This window comes from Salmo salar, chromosome 23, assembly GCF_965601325.2.
Source record: "Salmo salar chromosome 23, fSalSal1, whole genome shotgun sequence".
Lineage (NCBI taxonomy): Eukaryota > Metazoa > Chordata > Actinopteri > Salmoniformes > Salmonidae > Salmo > Salmo salar.
In genome coordinates, this window is record NC_138313.1 from 31,254,119 (window position 1) to 31,275,223 (window position 21,105).

General features: G+C 41.7%; 1 protein-coding gene across 3 annotated transcripts in view; it reads right to left on the reverse strand.

Annotated features, from left to right (window-relative positions):
- LOC106584380 (uncharacterized) overlaps positions 1 to 20,791 on the reverse strand; it is a 56,800-nt gene extending 36,009 nt beyond the window's left edge. For all 3 annotated transcript variants that reach the window (XM_014169622.3, XM_014169621.3, XM_014169620.3), the window contains exons 1-2: positions 20,426 to 20,791; positions 11,234 to 11,315 (exon numbers count right to left, since the gene is read on the reverse strand). In XM_014169622.3, coding sequence (XP_014025097.2) covers positions 11,234 to 11,315; positions 20,426 to 20,498 — 155 coding nt within the window. In that variant the 5' untranslated portion in view covers positions 20,499 to 20,791. The remainder of the gene's footprint in view (positions 1 to 11,233; positions 11,316 to 20,425) is intronic.
- Positions 20,792 to 21,105: the final 314 nt, after the last annotated feature.

Consider the following 21,105-nt stretch of genomic DNA (forward strand, 5'->3'; position numbering starts at 1 on the left):
ACTGTACATAGTCATTGACCACTGGTCAATTTAATAATGTTTACATCCTGTTTTACCCACTTTATATGCATATACTGTATTCTAGTCATGGACATCCTATACAACTACTGCTGTACACACCTTTTCGATTCATATACTGTCCATATATTCTGATACGTCCAATTTCTTGCTCTTTTTTAAACTTTTGAGAATTGTTTTACTGTCATTGTATTGCTAGAAATTGCAGCACTGTGAGAGCTAGAAACATAAGCATTTCTCTGCACCGGTGATAACATCTGCAAATCTATGACCAATCAAATTTGATTGGATGTAGGGCTGACCCCATTTAGTCGACTGGTTAATTGTTTTGTTGATAGAGATTTTTTGAGTTGAGCAGTGGCAAATATATATATCAAAAAAACTATTATGGCACACGAGACACCTGTCTGACTCACACATTTACAAAGTTTGTTTGGTTACGGTACTCTCTGTTAATTGCATTCAATATATTATTGTTACAGTCTTATCGTTGTCATTGTAGGAGTGGACATGTTTGCAGAGCGCACAACCTAGGCTACACTAATTTCATTCCTTTTAAGAGTTGTCAATTTATTCATTGTCTTTTGTTTGGAGCGCTACTGTCAATCTTGAGTAACATGCTGACCACACCGCTCCCATTACGTAAAATAAATAAATGTAGACATACACTACCGGTCAAAAGTTTTAGAGCACCTACTCATTCAAGGGTTTTTCTTTATTTTTTACATTGTAGAATAATACTGAAGACATCAAAACTATGACATAACATGGAATCATGTAGTAACCAAAAAAAGTGTTAACCTCTTACATCTAGACGTTCCGCTAGCGGAACACCTGCTCCAATATCCAATGATAGGCGTGGCGCGAATTACAAATTCCTCAAAAATCCCAAAACTTCCATTTTTCAAACATATTACTATTTTACACCATTTTAAAGACAAGACTCTCCTTTATTTAACCACACTGTCCGATTTCAAAAAGGCTTTACAGCGAAAGCAAAACATTATAGATTATGTCAGCAGTGTACCCAGACAGAAATAATCAGACACCCATTTTTCAAGCTAGCATATAATGTCACAAAAAACAAAACCACAGCTAAATGCAGCACTAACCTTTGATGATCTTCATCAGATGACACTCCTAGGACATTATGTTATACAATACATGCATGTTTTGTTCAATCAAGTTCATATTTATATCAAAAAACAGATTTTTACATTAGCATGTGACGTTCAGAACTAGCATTCCCACCGAACACTTCCGGTGAATTTACTAAATTACTCACGATAAACGTTCACAAAAAACATAACAATTATTTTAAGAATTATAGATAGAGAACTCCTTTATGCAATCGAGGTGTCCGATTTTAAAATAGCTTTTCGGTGAAAGCACATTTTGCAATATTCTGAGTAGATAGCTCCCCATCACAGGCTAGCTATTTTGACACCCACCAAGTTTGACCCTCACCAAACTCAGATATACTATAAGAAAAATTGGATTACCTTTGCTGTTCTTCGTCAGAATGCACTCCCGGGACTTCTACTTCAATAACAAATGTTGGTTTGGTTCCAAATAATCCATAGTTATATCCAAATAGCGGCGTTTTGTTGTGCGTTCAAGACACTATCCGAAGGGTGACGAGGGGTTACGCGCCCGACACGTTTCGTGACAAAAAAATTCAAAATATTCCATTACCGTACTTCGAAGCATGTCAAACGCTGTTTAAAATCAATTTTTATGCGATTTTTCTCGTAAAAAAGCGATAATATTCCGACCGGGAGTCGTTTTCGTTCAAAGACTGATAATAAAAACATGGTGTCGGCTCGTGCACGCGCCTCCAGTCTCATTGTTCTCAGATCGACCACTTACCAAATGCGCTACTGTTTTTCAGCCAGAGACAGCAGAGTCATCATTCACCGTTTTGCCGCCTTCTGAGAGCCTATGGGAGCCGTAGGAAGTGTCACGTTACAGCAGAGATCCTCAGTTTTCAATAAAGAGAGTGTAGAAGGCCAAGAAATGGTCAGAGAGGGCACTTCCTGTAAGGAATCTTCTCGGGTTTTGGCCTGCCAAATGAGTTCTGTTATTCTCACAGACACCATTCAAACATTTTTAGAAACTTTGGTGTTTTCTATCCAAAGCTAATAATTATATGCATATTCTAGTTTCTGGACAGGAGTAATAATCAGATTAAATCGGGTATGTTTTTTATCCGGCCGTGAAAATACTGCCCCCTAGCCATAACAGGTTAAAATAGATAGCCCTATTTGGTAAAATACCAAGTCCATATTATGGCAAAGAGAAAGGGCAGTCCATCATTCCCTTAAGACATGAAGGTCAGTCAATCCATAAAGTTTCACAAACTTTTAAAGTTTCTTCAAGTGCAGTCGCAAAAACCATCAAGCACTATGATGAACCTGGCTCTCATGAGGACCGCCACAGGAATGGAAGAACCAGAGTTCTCTGCTGCAGAGGATAAGTTACCAGCCTCAGAAATTGCAGCCCAAAAATACTTCAGAGTTCAAGTAACAGACACATCTCAACATCAACTGTTCAGAGGAGACTGTGAATCATGCTTACATGGTCAAATTGCTTCCACGAAACCACTACTAAAAAGGACACCAATAACAAGATGGGGAGACTGATTGGGCCAAGAAACAAGAGCAATGCACATTAGACCGGTGGAAATTTGTCCAAATTGGAGATTTTTGGTTCCAACCGCCGTCTTTGTGAGATGCGGTGTGGGTGAACGGAGGAACTCCGCATGTGGTTTCCCACCGTAAAGCATTGAGGAGGAGGTGTGATGGTGTGGGGGTGCTGTGCTGGTGATACGGTCTGTGATTTATTTAGAATTCAAGGTACACTTAACCAGCATGGCTACCACAGCATTCTGTAGCGATACTCAGCCCAAACCAGATGGGATGGCGTGAGACTATAATTTGTTTTTCAACAGGACAATTACCCAACAAACCTCTAGGCTGTGTAAGGGCTATTTGACAAAGAAGAAGAGTGATGGAGTGCTGCATCAGATGACCTGGCCTCCACAATCCCCCGACCTCAACCAAATTGAGATGGTTTGGGATGAGTCGAACCGCAGAGTGAAGGAAAAGCAGCCAACAAGTGCTCAGCATATGTGGGAACTCCTTCAAGACTGTTGGAAAAGCATTCCAAGTGAAGCTGGTTTAGAGAATGCCAAGAGTGTGCAAAGCTGTCATCAAGGCAATGGGTGGCTATTTGAAGAATCTCAAATATAAAATACCTTTTGATTTGTTTAACACGTTTTTGGTTACTACATGATTCCATGTGTTATTTCATAGTTTTGATGTCCTCACTATTATTCTACAATGTAGAAAATAGTAAAAATAAAGAAAAACCCTTGAATGAGTAGGTGTTCTAGAACTTTTGACCGGTAGTGTACATGTTATTCAAGCATTTCATCCAAACTGCATACCCTGGTGCTAAAATAAATTGTAAAAAATGTTTACACTTGATGTGCTGCATGTCCACACTCCAATCTCTTCATTGTTTTTTAGGAACATATACCCACATGGGTGATAGAAAGCTGTACTGCGGTCCACACTCCAGTCCAGTTAGTGGTGGTAATACACCTTAAAGCTGGTTGCCAACCGCCATATAAAAAGTCAGAAGATGACTGAAGGGGGAGAGATCACTAGAAACTAACTAGGTTGACCCTTTTATCTGTGGATTCATTATAAGAGTAGAGGACCTTGTGCATTTCAGGTAAAATAAAAAAACAAATTAGCTAGCAACAGCAATCTAGATATCTAAACGGCCCTGAATATTTCATTCATTTCGACGTGACCCAAATTAATATAGTTGGTTCAGAGTTTGTTTTGGTATTTCAACCTGATCGCGTCTGGGGTGGTTGGACAAAAATCAACATGTGCGCGATGGCGGACACACGCATGCCTGATCTAGTTAGCACGTAAGGACACGCACCTGATTATGCATAGAAGTAGGCCTAGGCCACCTGGCCTGCGTGCAAATTGTGCCCATTTGGGGGATCTGATACTAGGTCTGATTGTCTTCATTTCTCATCATTTTTTTTATTAGCCTCAAAAACAGCAAGTTAACAAAGTCTGTTTTTACATCAATTGAGAATGACAATAGTTCTCTCAAATGTAGCCTATATGAACATCTTTCCAGTGCTTTCCCTTTTGATAACCACTCAGCATGAAAGAGAAAAATGTCATGCTCTGATCCTGTGGAAACGTCATAATAAGTAATCAGGTAGGCATATTTTATCAAGGGCTTGACTTGGACTGAAATAGGTTCTGGTACTCATTCTGTTTATATTTAGGTGCAGGAGCTCCACAATACTTTTAAGATAATATTCTATAAAGAGGAACAGGAGCTCAAGCAGTAGAACATTTGAGGTGCTGGTACTCAGCTCCGGTGAGCTCCTGCCCAAGTCAAGCATTGCTTCTTATCCCTTCCGCAAATTTCCTAAAGCTGTGTCTGTCCCGAGCTCACTGGTGCAGGAAACTGAGGGCCCAGAATTGTATATGCAATGTTGAAAGTTTTACTAGTGCAAGCTTCAGGTGGACCCAAGTTAAATAGTTGATACAATGTTTCAAGTTCAATGCAGACAGGCATGTGTAACCAATGTGATTTATAGGATATTTATTTTAAAAATTAGGATATTTTCTACCTGCAGGCTGCAATGTTTTTATTTGTTGGCTTTATGGAGGCTATTTTCACATTGTTGGAAATGGCAATAGAAGTTACTTTTTAGGTTTGTATCATTTTAACTTGGATTTGTATAGAATTTTGATTAACCACATGCCAATGATATTAAGATATGAAGAAGTTATAAATTAAATGAAACTGTTTCACGAAAATGTGCATATGAAAACCATAACTTGCACGCAGATCGGTAGAAATGGTAGGATAAATTGGCATTCCACATGAGAAAGGTTGCCGACTCCATGTGTAGCCTATAACCAGCAACTTCAGGAGAGTGATGGCAGAATCTGAAAGCCAGCAGGAGCGGGAGAATAGTTGGGTCAGGTTTTTTTTCTTCTGGTTATCTAGATCTCTGGTGCCATTTTGAGGCATGTCTTATTTCATCAACCTGTAAGCTTAAAGCATCAGACAAGCTCAGTGCATATAATTTATTTTATTAAAACACATAGGGTGTGTCTATATATGGAAAAATAAAAGTTGAAAAATTTCGACCAATAGATTGTTTTTAGCCAAGGACAGCCCTATCTCCTCCTCTCCCGTCGACCGTCACACATAGACCAGGCTGCATAAACAAGGTGCTCCTGCTCACATTTCACACTCGCCGCTTTGGCTGGTTGGACTGGAGCGGAGGTGGTCTCTCTGGTGCAAGTATGTAGTGTGTGTGTACACACACACACACACACACACACACACACACACACACACACAGTATTCTACAGTAGAAAGTTTCAATTCAAAACCAAAAATAATGGTGTAGGTTGAGAAGATTTTGAGATGTGTGCCTTATGAGATCTAGGCTATAGGACACGGTATAATAGGAAAAGTCTTCCTTGGTTTCTTTACAATAACACAATTTGTCTCATCCCTTTTTGCTCAATACCTTCTATGCTCTTTACTCAGAGGAAATGTTAGAGTAGTATTTTTGGAAGCAAACACTTTCATAAAGAGCAGAAAGGCTGCAAAAACATCAAGTGATTGGGGGGGTGCGAATTTGCGAACGGCAAGAAATGAAGAGAAAATGTGTGGCTTGTAGGGAGATGGGAGAGAAGGAATGAAAGGCAGGAGAGGAGAGAAAAAGAGACTGTCAGAGAGTGGAGACTGACTTTGGGCTGTGGTAAAATAGCACACTATATTTAAAAGAACACTCCAAAAGAATCAAGATCCGACAGACTGAATAAGGAATCCATTTTGATTCTGTATGCTCCATCTGCTTTCCTCTGTTGTGTGGTGTCATTTAGTTATGAATCTCTAGGAGGCCTGAGGCCAACATCTTTCATTGAAGTCATGCAACCACTGGGCATTTGAACTTCACAGGGTTAGCCTACTTTGTTGTCATTATCACCACAGCTCGTCACTGCAGTGTCTTGTGGGTTTAGAATCTGGTTGTTACATTCCCCACTATTCTGTAGGGCTTCCTCCCTTTCAGATTGAGAGTGGGTGTAGGGGTGAAACACACAAAAAGGGACAGTCCCTCTTGGCCAGGAGGCCATGTTGACCCTATCTAGTGAGTTGACAACGATGAATGGTCTCATCTCCACCCCATCAAGACCCCTGCCATAGACCATACACACAGGCCTAGTCATACCCCACTCTAACATCCAACAACACCCCCACCGGCAGACCCCTTTCTTAGCCCTCTGTGCCAGCCACACTTCAGCTCTTTCCCTGCCCCACTGTCCCAGGGCCAGCAACTATCTTGTCTCAAGGTGCCCCTGGGCCTGTCTTCAGTCTCTTATCTGTGTGGTTTCATTATGTCAGTACATCTCATTGAGCTGTGGTGGGCAAGTGGACTGGGTGAAAAATCAACGCCCTGGGTTTGTTTCTTCAAAATCACAAGGTTTTGTTAACCTGTTATGGCTAGGGGGCAGTATTTTCACAGCCGGATAAAAAACGTACCTGATTTAATCTGATTATTACTCCTGCCCAGAAACTAGAATATGCATATAATTATTAGCTTTGGATAGAAAACACTCCAAAGTTTCTAAAACTGTTTGAATAGTGTCTGTGAGTATAACAGAACTCATTTGGCAGGCCAAAACCTGAGAAGATTCCATGCAGGAAGTGCCCTGTCTGACAATTTCTTGCCCTTCTTGATTATCTCTATCCATTACAGAGGATCTCTGCTGTTATGTGACACTTCCTACGGCTCCCATGGGCTCTCAGAAGGCGGCAAAAAGCTGAATCGTGGCTTTGCAGGCTCTGGCTGAAAAAAAGTAGCGCGTTTGGGTAGTGGCTGGTTACAGTACTGTGAGACTCAGGCTCGTGCCCGGGTCGACCCCATGCTTTGTTTTCTTTCGTCTGTTTACCTAAACGCAGATGCCGGTCGGAATATTATCGCTTTTTTACGAGAAAAATGGCATAAAAATTGATTTTAAACAGCGGTTGACATGCTTCGAAGTACGGTAATGGAATATTTAGAAATCTTTTGTCACGAATTGCGCCATGCTCGTGACCCTTATTTACACTTCGGATAGTGTCTTGAACGCACGAACAAAACGCCGCTGTTTGAACATAACTATGGATTATTTTGAACCAAACCAACATTTGTTATTGAGGTAGCAGTCCTGGGAGTGCATTCTGACGAAGAACACCAAAGGTAATCAAACTTTTGTAATAGTAAATCGGAGTTTGGTCAGGGCTAAACTTGGTCGGTGTCTAAATGGCTAGCCGTGATGGCTGGGCTATCTACTCAGAATATTGCAAAATGTGCTTTCACCGAAAAGCTATTTTAAAATCGGACATATCAAGTGCATAGAGGAGTTCTGTATCTATAATTCTTAAAATAATTATGTTTTTTGTGAACGTTTATCGTGAGTAATTTAGTAAATTCACCGGATGTTTGCGGGGGGTATGCTAGTTCTGAACATCACATGCTAATGTAAAAAAGCTGGGTTTTGATATAAATATGAACTTGATTGAACAAAACATGCATGCATTGTATAACATAATGTCCTAGGGTTGTCATCTGATGAAGATCATCAAAGGTTAGTGCTGCATTTAGCTGTGGTTTTGTTTTTTGTGACATTATATGCTAGCTTGAAAAATGGGTGTCTGATTATTTCTGGCTGGGTACTCTGCTGACATAATCTAATGTTTTGCTTTCGCTGTAAAGCCTTTTTGAAATCGGACAGTGTGGTTAGATTAACGAGAGTCTTGTCTTTAAAATGCTGTAAAATAGTCATATGTTTGAAAAATTGAAGTTTTGGGATTTTAGAGGAGTTTGTATTTCGCGCCACGCCCATCATTGGATATTGGAGCAGGTGTTCCGCTAGCGGAACGTCTAGATGTAAGAGGTTAACTCAGGTTTTGGTCATGGGTTTGCCTGGCCACTCAGTGTGTGTTATCAGCTACTGTGGTTGTGTGTGTGCTGGTCTGCTGGAGTAGAGGAGAAGCGGTACGGAGTGGTTGCAGTGAAAGGAGTGAGGGAGAGAGAGATTAAGCTAACGCAGTGCTCCTCCACTCAGCTCTCCCTCCTCCCTTGTGCTGGAGTTTCTGGTTCTCTCCTGTTTCACCTGAGGCTATGGGAGGCTCAATGGGGATAGGAAATTACATCATGGCTCTCATTAGGGCAAGCTCATGACGAAAGAGAACTGACATATATAGACAGGGGTAGAAAGGTTGGTGAGGTTAAGTCAGTGGGGCAAAGGCAAGGGGTAACAGAGGATTTCAGGGTCTGAGACAGACAAAAAGTAGGGTGGAGGGGTTAAATGAAGAGAAAGAGATGGTGGAAATAATGAAAAGGGGGATCAATTGAGGGAGAGAGAGAGCGAAGGATTAAGAGGCCAGGTGAGATGTGTCCAGAGGCATTTAGCCCGACGGAATGAGGGATGATTGATAGAGTGATGAGGAAGGGGCAGTGACAGGGTAATTTCTGTCCCTCTTTCTCCTCCTCATCCCCCTCTCTCCCCTCCCACACCTCTCATCAGTGACAAGTCAGCTCTGAGATACTCTCCTCAAATTACTGCTAAAGAGACATCCTCCTTTCTTTACTCCCTCTTTTATTCCTCTTTACTCCCTCTTTTATTCCTCTCTCTGCCCCAAGCTAAATTCTATCCTGTGTAGGGTATATTTATATATATATATATACCCTACACATATATACATATACAAAATATGTTTAATTGGAAACCTTTTAAGTTTACTAGTAAACTACCAGAATTTTGATAACTCAAGGATTTGATGTAATTTCTCTGAAGACATCAAGTGGCCCTTTTGGGTCCTTCAGATTATCACATGCATCTCCCTGGCCCTCTGTGGGCTTATCACATGTCAAATATATCAAATAATAAATAAAGATCAACACACTTTGCTCTGACTTACCAGTACACTTGGGCACTAACAAAAGCCCAGGCTCAACAGACAGTGACACACAAACACACAGTGGTGACACACGCCTCTTTCTCACACCCTGGCTGAAGGCTTGCAGTCCCACCGGTTCAACAGCTTAAACACACCCTGCTCTGCCAGCCAGCCTCTCCCTCCCAGACTCATCTTTCTCTCATTAGGTTCTCAGTAAGCAAAAAGACAGACAGAAATGAGTGCTTGGGTGTCACCTCCACAAAAAAGCATTACTAAGCATCAGCTGAATGTTCCCCTATTTCCTTCTCTGTATCCACCTGTTCCCTTTGCACAAAAGTCAACTGGCAGCCATCAATCTGTCTTGGAGCACATGCCTCGTCCCCCAGTGTTCGGCCTTGTCCTAAAGACAGCATATCAACACAACAGTAGTCGTTATAATTAACTCTGACCCCTGGGCTGCTGCACAGTCCATAATTGCACTTGTCTTGAGGGGGATGGACCAGGCACTGTTTTTTCACTGCTTGCCTTAATATGTTGGAAGTCTAATAAACACATAATGGGATTTTCACACAATGACTCTTGAGGTTAGCCAGCGGGCCGGCAGGAGGGAGGGATCTGGGACTGTGTGTGCGCCGTCTGACTGGTTAATCAGTCTAACAGTTGCCCTCCTCTGTCACCCAACTGGCCTTGGACTGAAAGACTCCTCTCTTCAGGAGGAGCAACCCGCTGCCCAATATGGGACAAAGGATTAAATGAATTCAAATAGATAATAGAGAAACTTCCTTCTGGGGCAGTCAGCCAGTTACACAAGTCACCGTTAAAACCAGTGTGTGACTCAAGCGGTCTGTTCAGTGTTCTTTGTCTTGGGCTCACTTGTCCTCCTACTCACTCTCATTACAACCACTGATGGTGAAAGCTAGGCCTAGCTCAGGTCAGTGTCTTGTTCTACATCAGAGGCGAACACAATGTAGGATCCTATAAAATCCATAAAGCGGAGAACGCAGACGGAATCACGGAATCTAGACATTAAAACGGAATTCAACAACATTCAAAAATGTATTGAACTTAGTATGAAATCAAATAATGTATTCAACTTACTACATGTATTAAATTTGCCCAAGACATTCAAAAATGATTCAGTGATTCTTATTTCCTTCAACTTTCTGAAGAGGCAACACACAGGAATGCCCGTGCGTTGACTATTTATTCTGTTACTATGATTTTATTTAGCAAATATTTGTCTTACTTTTTAACTCTACGTTGTTGTGGATGAGCTGGTAAGTAAGCATTTCACGGTAAAGTCTACAACTGTTGTATTCGGTCCATGTAGTCAATAAAATGTGATTATCCAGTGGCGATTTATTTAGCAAACTCTGCAATTACATGTGTGGTACAGAAACACAGCTAACCAAACAAGTCTCTTGCTGGTGCTCAGTTGAATTAAAGGGCATCTACATTTATTAGATTTTTCCCAGACCCCAAAAGTGGTCTCCTGATGGGGTTTAAGCACTTAAAACATCCAAAAGATGTGATTTTGAGAGCGAAACCCCCCCAAAAATGAAACCTGGAAAAACAAAAATGGAAAAAACAATTTGGGAAAAACATAAAGCAGACTTTATAGGGCTCCAATAATAACCTCCATACACCTGTAGGGGAACATATTTGTTTTACAGTTGAATTGAAAACATTGACTATAGCCTAGATGTTTTCTATTTATTTCGGAAGCAGCAAACTTTTCAGATTCCACAGGTCTGGGAACAGAAACAGAGCGTGACTCACATCCCATTACATGCAACGTGATAGGTTCATGACCGAGCTGTGTGTTTCTATAATTGGTGTATAGATTGGGAGTGTCCGTTCTTACTATGCTAAGTAAATTCATAATTACAAGCACTGTCAAAGGCACTAGGCATATATCATGACAAACCGAAATAATTGCAGACCTTTATAGAACATTAAAAAGCAATACCCAATCTGGATTTAGACAGTCAACCATTGAATACAGTAGAAGAGTCTTGATTAATTTGGCAACACGAGACTCCTTTGAAAATGTACGACTTGGGAGATCCCCGTAATCTCTACAAAAAAACAGCTTGGAGGTGGAAGTATGCTTTGGTGGGGCTGCCAGTATTGTTATTACTCAGTGATCCTTGGGTTGGTACTGGACCCAACAACCACCTGAAGGGTTTCTCCTCGGCCAAGCCAGTCTTACCTGCAGTATCCTGTCCCGTTGGTGAAGGTGGCACACGTAGCATTGTTGACACATGGCTTAACAGCATCCAGACACTGGAGAGCTGCAACAGACAGGAATACAACACGTCAGTCAAGAACACACAACCTGATGAATAACTTTAGTGATTCTTTCCAATAGGCCTTCATCTATCTGTTTATTCAGAATCCTCTTGAAAACATGCATTTAAAAAAAATCCTAATATATTTCAGTCTTATGCCATCCAAACTCAAGCACATCTTACCACTCCTGCCACCCAACCCCAGGTGATCATATTAATATAGGAAACTACAAGAGCCACATGGGCCAGCCAGTGAACATGCAGCAGACAGAGACATCAGTGAGCCTTGATAGAGACCACAACGTCTCATCTATGTCAGGGTTTCCCAAACTCAGTGCTGGGACCCCCCCGTTGCACCTTTTGGTCTTTGCAGCACTACACAGCTGATTCAAACCAACTCTTCATCTAGCTTTGATATTTTGAATCAGCTGTGTAGTACTAGGGCAGAAAAACAATATATATGTGCAGGGGGGGGGGGGGGGGGGGGGGATTCTGGGAAACTGCTAGTCAGACACTCAGGCTCAGCATGACTTCCCTGTCAAAATAAAGGTTGAAAAAAATACGTAGAAAAATAAAAACACTTCCTCTATTGTGTGAGGAGGATGCAACCAGAGACGGCACTCAAGTGCTCCTGATGCATACCAGGTGGTAGTTAGGCTTGGGCAGTATACCGTATACCGGGGTATTTGGAAAAAGTCACAGGGATGTTTTTTTTAATACCGTCAAAACTATTTATTTGAAGTTTTGTATCTACTTTATTAATGAATACCTGCAGTCAATTTGTGCAGAATGTTAGGAGATGAAGTACGCAATCTGCTTCATTTCACCCGTCACATTATTTTACATTATGAAGCTTACCGTAGTTCCCCAGAACAGTTGAACCAGTCACGTGTTTGTTTGGAAATAGCACAACGGGAGACGTCCATAGCGTTCTATATCTATCGTCAAGTCTCCGTTGTGCTGCGCACATGAGGTGATGACGTTTCACTTGTATGCAATTCACTACTAAATGTTTGCCATCAGATATCTTATAATGCCTTTCTGCCAGAAGTCAAAGAGCTCTGGATGAGTTGCCTGGACAGCTCCAATTTTTTCCTTGTGATACCTACTAGTGTTTTCTCCCCCTCCTCCGTTCTTCTCCCCTCTGCTCCATGTACACATGCTGCTATTCCTTCAGAAACGCATGCATCACAATTTTGTTAATTTGTACAATTTCTCATTCGCTTTCACTTGTAAAATGTCCACACTCACTAAAAACGACATTCGGTAGCTACTAGCTACGCTTGTACAACTTAATGAGCTGGATTTGCACGTCTTTGCAATTAGTTTGTTAATTGTCTTTGTGATTTTGCTATTAGTTTGTGTACATTTTGTTAGCATTCCGGTAAGAGACGTCCAATGGGCTTTTATTGCGTTTTTAGCACACCGTTGTGTGCTATGATAGTAATTCCATAAATCCCAGGAAAAGATAAGGACTGTATGACAATATAAAAATCTGGATACCGCCCAAGCCTAGTGGTGGTATGCCAAATAGCATGTTGATGTTGCCAATATCAATTTAATATGTGGGCTGATAGTGTTGATTAAACTCGAGGTATGAAAAAAGCTGACAGCATTTCAAACCATCGTGCACCCACTTAAATATATACATTTTAACAGGAAGGAAAAGAATATGTGAAGGAAAAGAATATACTTCTTTTTTTAAATAATTCCCCCCCCCCCCCCCCCCGCTTTTCTTCCATTGATGTTTGATTTAACTTAGTCTGAATCTTAGCCTGGGGTTCACTGTCATAATCAACCAGGGGGGGCCCCAGCACCGAGTTTGGGAAACCCAAAACACAGTGCTCTTTCCTGGAAGAAAGGGCAGGTCAAATGACTGCACAGCAACGCCAATCCTCACATGACAGCCACGTCATCAATGCACAGGAAGTGTGCTCAGCATTAACACTACTTCCTGTGACAAGACTGTCACATATTGTATGCACCACTCTGAAAGGAAGAAGTACATGAACGCTCACACACACACATCTGGAGCTACTTCTACTTTAAAGGACAAGCCTAGTAATTTGAACAACCGAGTGCTGGTTGGAATCAGACTCCAAGGTCCAAGAATCACAGATATAAACTCAGTCAATCATAGTGGTTATTGGTTCAAATCAAATTTAGGAACAATGGTATTAAACACAACCACACTACAATTTAGAGCAACAGAATGAGCCTGGAACACCTGAGGCAAGAGACACATGTCATAAGGCCAGTAAATATCAGCTGACATATCACACCAGATACTGCTGTGCTGCATACAGCTAGGCTGTGATATCATGTGTGACTTTGCATGATGACTGACCACGAACATAATACCCCCCATTACTCATGTTACGAGACTGTAAGACATCACAGATCACACTGAGGTCACACCCTGTGTGGATCCTTCACTTTCATCTCCATATGACTGATCATTCAAGGCTAACTTGTGATAGGAGGTTAATGCACATAGCTTAGCCTATAGGCATAAATAGGCTATGCATTGATTATTAATGGGATATTTGCATGAAAATGCATGTCAAGAAATTATATACAGTACTTAGGCCTAAAATGTATTTGGAAGCTCTAGAAGCAGACATACTTTTCCTATGCCGTCTCATTGGTGGTCACTGTGGTTAAAAAGAGGTGGCAAAAATATGCACATGATTGAACAGTGAAGTTCGCATCTGGGGTTTCACTCTCTCTACTGACATTGGCTCATTAAATAGGAAATACTTCAGAAAAAAAACTGCTCCAGCCAGCCACAATTCTTAACTTTTCAGACACGAAGGAGAGAAATAGACAGAAAGCAGGAAGCAAAATATACAGGGGTAAAGAAAGACAGTAGACAATGAGCAACTGAGGATAAGGATATCAAAATAGTATAAGGAGGAGTGCTAAAAAGAGCAACAGGGAGAGAAAGGGTGAGGAGAGAGTGAGCAGCAGAGAAATCTCTTTCCCCTGACTGATTTGACGAGCTCCAGTCCACATACATGCACGCTGTCACAACGCCAGACGTAATGATCTCACAGGATTTGGGACAGGCTGACACTAATTACTCCATTTCCATTCTGAAGCAGGCCACCAGCCCGGGCTCTGGGAGAGGGTGGGGAGGGAGGAGAGGATCCCCCCATTGCAGCTCGGCCCCACCACTCTCACACAGACGCAACAAGCAAACAAACAATACCACCACGCGTCACAGACCCCGCTGACAGATAACTTTTACCAGCCTGTTGTAACTACAACTGACATTCTTTCTTCTCCCTAATGGAGGCTCTCCTACTCTATCAGTGAAAGCTGGTTTAGGGGAATTTTCTTATGATTGTAGACATGATAAGAACCAGGCGGCTAAGGAAAACAGGGAAATTGGGGTTGGTTGAAGGGGGGGGGGCAAATTGTATTTAACACACAGATGAGACGACTAAAACATACTCATCGTCCTTCAGGCCAGGCTAGTAGGCCAGACACACATACAGAGAGAGTGCCAGTAATGATGACTCCACTACACACGTAGTGGCGCGAGAAGGAGCATGTGTGACTGTGGTCAGACAGACTGTGTGGGCTAGACAATGGAATCCCAACATTCGTAGAAATGGAAGTGAATCTCTCGCTCGCTCCCTCTCGTTTTGTCTCTGTGCACTGTATGTTGTTCTCTGTCCATTTTAAGAACAGAGCAAGGACATACAAACGAAGAGTATGTCTAGTCAGGGTCATGGGCTTTGGCATTTGGCTGTGCAGCTGGCTGGCACACGTTGGTTCCTCCCTCAACACACACCACTGCTTTGTCACTGAATCCACTACAAAACCCTGGGAGGGGAGGCTCTGTTAGTTGAGTCTGATTGCGGAGAGGGAACGAGTGACGGATTTGGCTTTGAACTAATCACTGAGGAGATGGGGAAGTAATTACGAAACACTGACAAAAGAGTGCACACGAATGGGCGTCCCCGAGCACAGGCTCCAGTCCCATATTGGAGAGGACAGGAAGTTGTTCGCACCAACTGAGGAAGTAGCCCAGTTTCCTGGAATTGCTATAGCCTATATCCGTTGGCAAAACAAATCAAATTTTATTGGTCACATACACATGGTTAGCAGATGTTATTGTGAGTGTAGCGAAATGCTTGTGTTTCTAGTTCCCGACAGTGCAGCCATATCTAACAGACGACAAGCAAACAGTTGCCATGGTAGGGCTCCAGACTAACATTTTCCCCTGATGGCACTGGTGCCACTAAGTTTTCAGTACGTGGCACCAGCCCATGATTTGGTTGCACCAATTTTTTTCCACAGCGTCACACAATAGAACAAATGAGTATCATATTATAGCGTAATTCGCAGTGATTTGTTAAAAAGTTCAATAGTCTACTGAGATGGTATTCAAGAAGTAAGTTGTTTCATCATCTTTTCATGTTGTGATTCTAAATATTCTCATGTGCAACCTAATCCAGTGATTGTCATGCATGTTGGGTTGACAATTAAGCTATTGTTGTTATATTTTATTGTTAAAAATAGTGTTGCAGGGGCCTCCTGAGTGGCACAGTGGTCAAAGATACTGCATCGCAGTGCTTGAGGCGTCACTACAGACCCGGGTTCGATCCCAGGCTGTGTCACAGCTGGCCGTGACTGGGAGACCCATGAGGCGGCGCACAATTAGCCCAGCGTCCTCTGGGTTAGGGAGGGTTTGGCCAGCCGGGATGTCCTTGTCCCATCACCCTCTAGCGATTCCTTGCGGCAGGCCCGGCACCTGCGAGCTGACTTCGGATGCCAGTTGTATGGTGTTTCCTCCGACACATTGGTGCAGCTGGCTTCCAGGTTAAAACCTGTTGGGGCTAGGGGGCAGTATTTTCACGGCCGGATAAAAAACGTATCCGATTTAAACTGGTTACTGCTCTTGCCCAGAAACGAGAATATGCATATTATTATTAGATTTGGATAGAAAACACTCTAAAGTTTCTAAAACTGTTTGAATTGTGTCTGTGAGTATAACAGAACTCATATGGCAGTCAAAACCCTGAGACAAATCCTAACAGGAAGTGGAAATCTGATGTGTGGAATCACTTTCAAGCCTTTGCCTATGAAACACACAGTGAGTTAGGATTCATTTAGCACTTCCTAAGGCTTCCACTAGACGTCAACAGTCTTTACAAAGTGGTTTGAGTCTTCTCCTGTAAAAACTGACTGAACGAGAAGCCTGGAAAGTTTGTCATAGGGGGAAGGCGATTACTACTATGATGCGCGTGCATGTGGGTACTCTTTCGTTCCGAAACGTTTTGTAAGACAATGCAATCGTCCGCCTTGAATATTATTGAAGTTCTGATTGAAAAAGGCCCTAAAGATTTATGCTATACAACGTTTGACATGTTTGAACGAACGTAAATAAAAAAAGATATACTTTCGTGGCGACATGTTCCGCGCGCTTCGTACATTTTGAGTAGCCTTCGAAACGCGCTAACAAGAAGGCGCTATTTGGACATAAATTATGAACATCTTCGAACAAAACAACATTTGTTGTGGACCTGGGATTCCTGGAAGTGCCTTCTGATGAAGATAATCAAAGGTAAGGGAATATTTACAATAGTATATTTGATTTTAGATGACTCCAAGATGGCGCTAGTCTGTATCGCCTAGCCTATTTTTCTGAGCATAGTACCTCGTTTATTGCAAAGTGTGATTTCCCAGTAAAGTTATTTTGAAATCTGCCAATGCGGTTGCATTCATGAGATGTTAATCTATAATTCTTTGAATGACAATATTATATTTTACTAATGTTTTCGAATAGTAATTTTGTAAATTGTAGCGCTGATTCACCGGCAGTTTTGGAGGCAAAATATTTTCTGAACATCACCGCCATTGTAAAATGCTGTTTTTGGATATAAATATGAACTTGATAGAACAAAAAATGCATGTATTGTCTAACATAATGTCCTAGGAGTGTCACCTGATGAAGATTGTCAAAGGTTAGTGCATAATTGTAGCTGATTTTCTGCTTTTGGTGACGCCTGTCTTTGCATTGAAAATAGCTGTGTGTAATGTTTTGTCAATGTACTGTCCTAACATAATCTAACTTTATGCTTTCGCCGTAAAGCCTTTTTGAAATCGGACAACGTGGTTAGATTAAGGAGATGTTTATCTTTCAAAGGGTGTAAAATAGTTGATTGTTTTGAGAAATTTAAATTATTCGATTTTTGCTGTTTTGAATTTCACGCCATGTATCTTGTCAAGCAATCCCGTTACCGGGATCCGAACGGGAAGGGGTGGCCCCAACAGGTTAAGCGAGCAGTGTGTCAAGAAGCAGTGCAGCTTGGCAGGGTTGTGTTTCGGAGGACACATGACTCTCGACCTTCGCCTCTCCCGAGTCCGTACGGGAGTTGCAGCGATGGGACAAGAATATAACTTCAAATTGGACAAAATTGGGGAGAGAAAAGGTTAAAAGTACCAAAAAATAAGTTAAATAAATAATTATTGGATTGCAGAATCGTAAAAAAAAAAAAAAAAAATTTTTAAATCAATAGGATAAACTTCCCTGGTCTTTATGTGCACTAATATCATAGGCTAATTTATTTGGGGTTAAAGCTCACCGTATGCTTCCAAATTGAAAGAGTTTGTGCATATATTATGACTCAATTGTGTGAGGTTTTGGTTAATTTTTGTCTTTGGAAGGTTTTTTTCAGCAGTTTGTGCACACAAAAAAACATCTTGAGGCAAGTCGAAGTTCAGTAACCGAAGTCTACGCCCCTTCGTCGGTGATTGGTCAACAGTACTACTCCTAGTTGACTTAGCATGCACAAAAAGTAAGCTAAACGACTTTGCCCAAGGGTTACTTATGTCTGTGGCCCACAAAAACAGCAGCATCAACATCAAGCTGGGTTTGTACTAGGACTAGTAGGTCACAAAGAACGAGGGAGGTGACAAATTGCCCAGTTCCAATAGCAACAGTAAAGTCCTGATGATAACTTTGCTGTTACAATTAGGAAGAAGAATTAGCACCCCTGATCTAAATCTGTGTACACAGAGGGCCATCCTCTGCAGGCGGAGTGGCCTTCACACTGCAGTGCTGGGGTGTAGTGTAGAGCTGTGGACATGGGCACCAGCGCTCTGCCCTCATGGCTCCAGGATTATTGAGCTCTGCTGGGGCAGGAATGTAGGACATCTTAATTCTCTGTTCATTTGCTAACCTGCTCAACAGTGCAGTCACAACTCTCTGTAATCACCCCCACTCTTCACAGCAGCACCTCCCATTAACCACACCAAGCCCCCCTTTGCATCAGATCGCCTCCACTCGACTAAAATCCTATCTGGAGCACACTCCTATTCCGTTCTTATCACACAGCTGTTCTTTGCTGCTGTAACTTGAGGTAATTTACTACGACAACAACCAAAAGAAACAGGCAAAAAAACATGTGTTTTCTTCTAATATGTACATACAGCTTAGGGAGGAGAATGGGTTAGAAGAAGAATCAACAAACACAGAAAAATATTTCAATTGTCTGGAGGCGGACTGAGCTGGGATGAACTGATGCTGCGACCACTGTGCCCTCCACTGGCATTGTGAAGAGCCAGTGCTCAGCAGCTCAGTAATGCAGGCAGGTCAATAAACAGAAGCTTGTGTTCCACGTGGAGGGCGCAGCATGTCACAGATAAATCACATTTCACACCATGCTCCAGCATGGGTCAGACTGCAGAACAAGCAATGCAGTAACAGGCACAATCACTGGGCTTTTCATTGCACAGGCATGCTGTAAGGACTGAGTAAATACATGCAGCCATGGACCCACGCAGTGGAGGCAGGCAGGCAGCACCACGTCGTGTGCCACAAAAAAGTCAAAGCTTCATCCTCAAGGGACATCATCTGCTTGACACAATAGGGAGGCAACAGCCGATTTCTATGCTGTAAGAGTGGATGGGTGAGTGAGTGTGTGTGTGAGAGAGGGAGAGAGAGAGAAAGCATGAGGGGTCAGAGAGAGAGAAAGAGGGAGGAATGTCAAACACCAACAGGAACATTCCACCCACTTCTTCTCCTGCCTGCAGCAGCTTTACATTGTCTTGTGTTCTTGTGTGTCAATCCTCTGTCCAAAACGTGAGAAATTACGATCATGAGGTGGAGGCAGAAACATGGCTCATGTAATCACTTTTATGTTAATGTCTCTTACCTGGCTGGAATTCATGTGTTTTGCTATTAACCACCATTTCTGTGCTATGACTGAATCTGTAGCAGTACTTTGATGAATTTGGGAACTATCACAAAAGGAGCAATAATAGTACAGAGCAGATGGTAATAGTAACAATTTCAGTATGGATATCATTGCCATTAGCCCAATTATTAATTGTGTAACGATTAAAAGTACTGATTAATAATACTACTGTTAGAGTTATGATAATTGTGATTATCATCAATATGTCATGTTATAGTTGTGTTGTCATAAAAAAAATGAGTCAAAAGTAGCCAATCAGCAATAAGCATTAAAAACACGCCCAAAAAACGAACAAAAGAAGAACAAAAATGTCAAATCTATACTCCAAACTCAAATTACAAAATATATATTTATTTGTAGCTAACACAACAAAACCATTTTGAATTCCATTCACCCTAACTATATTGGGCGAGCGCGCTGGTTAACTAACATATGGGCAGCGCTGCGAGACATCGAGCATAGGTGTCAATAGCTAAATTGTTGCAACTAAATATAATTTCTAATTAAACACCATCCACAAATCTTACTTGATACTGTGCGTGTACTGTCGGTTACACTAGATTTGAGATAGACGTATACAATGTATTCTAAAGAACAAACTGCCAAAAAAAAAAGTACAGTTGTGCTGTAACTTTTTCCCATTCTTCACCTTGTTGCGAGCTGCTACTGGCTACTTTATTTGTTACAAAGTTACTAAACTGATGCATAAGAGGCACGTGACAAAGTATTAATATCGACATGTGTTACTTTGGATCCAAAAGTCGCCTAATCAGCCCCTGTTATTATGCAGAAGCGTGTGCAGATGCTTCGCCCCATGCCAGCACTGATGCTAAGTCATTAGCGAGAGAATACGATTTAGGTCATAGAAATGTATCAAAAGCAAAACTTATCTCAGTAACTTACCCAAAGAAAGTCTAACGCAACAGACGACGATGACTAATACTTTGCCCGAAGAGAAAACGGGTAATTGGCCCATATTTTCTGTAAAATCCACATAGAGTCGCCAGCGCGAGGCTGAGCTCTGTCTCCGGTTAGGTGAACTAAACTTCTAAATGTGTCGTCAAGAACAATACTATTACGAAGTTAAAATAATAAAGACCCCGTTCCCCTTGTTTCGTCCACGTCTGTTTTTTCTTTAAAATCTTCGTTTTTGTTTCTATTTTCCTATAAAAGACAACAGCACTGTAGTCAGTTTCTTCACTCCTCACCTCGTCACTGAAGTCACTAAGAGGAAAATCTATTCCTCCGCAGAAGTTACAGAGAAGGATCTATCTGAGCAGTATATATGAGTGTCGGCACATTTGAAGATACACTTGACACTCACTAAATCAACATTGCATTACAAATTGATTACTGAGATATTTTAGTGTTTGTAAATGTGGAACTGTTTTAGAATTCCACTTTTCGAATTTTACTTTTATTTTTCTCTGTCGCCGCGGCGGAGGAATTTTCACATATTTTCTACTTCTCAAAGCTTCGTATGACTGAAATTTAACCCGTTCATAGATGTTTTTCTCTCTCCACATTGGGCCTAGATGTTGACGCTTTTCCGTTCAGCCTTTTAACTCCCACTCTTTCTTAAT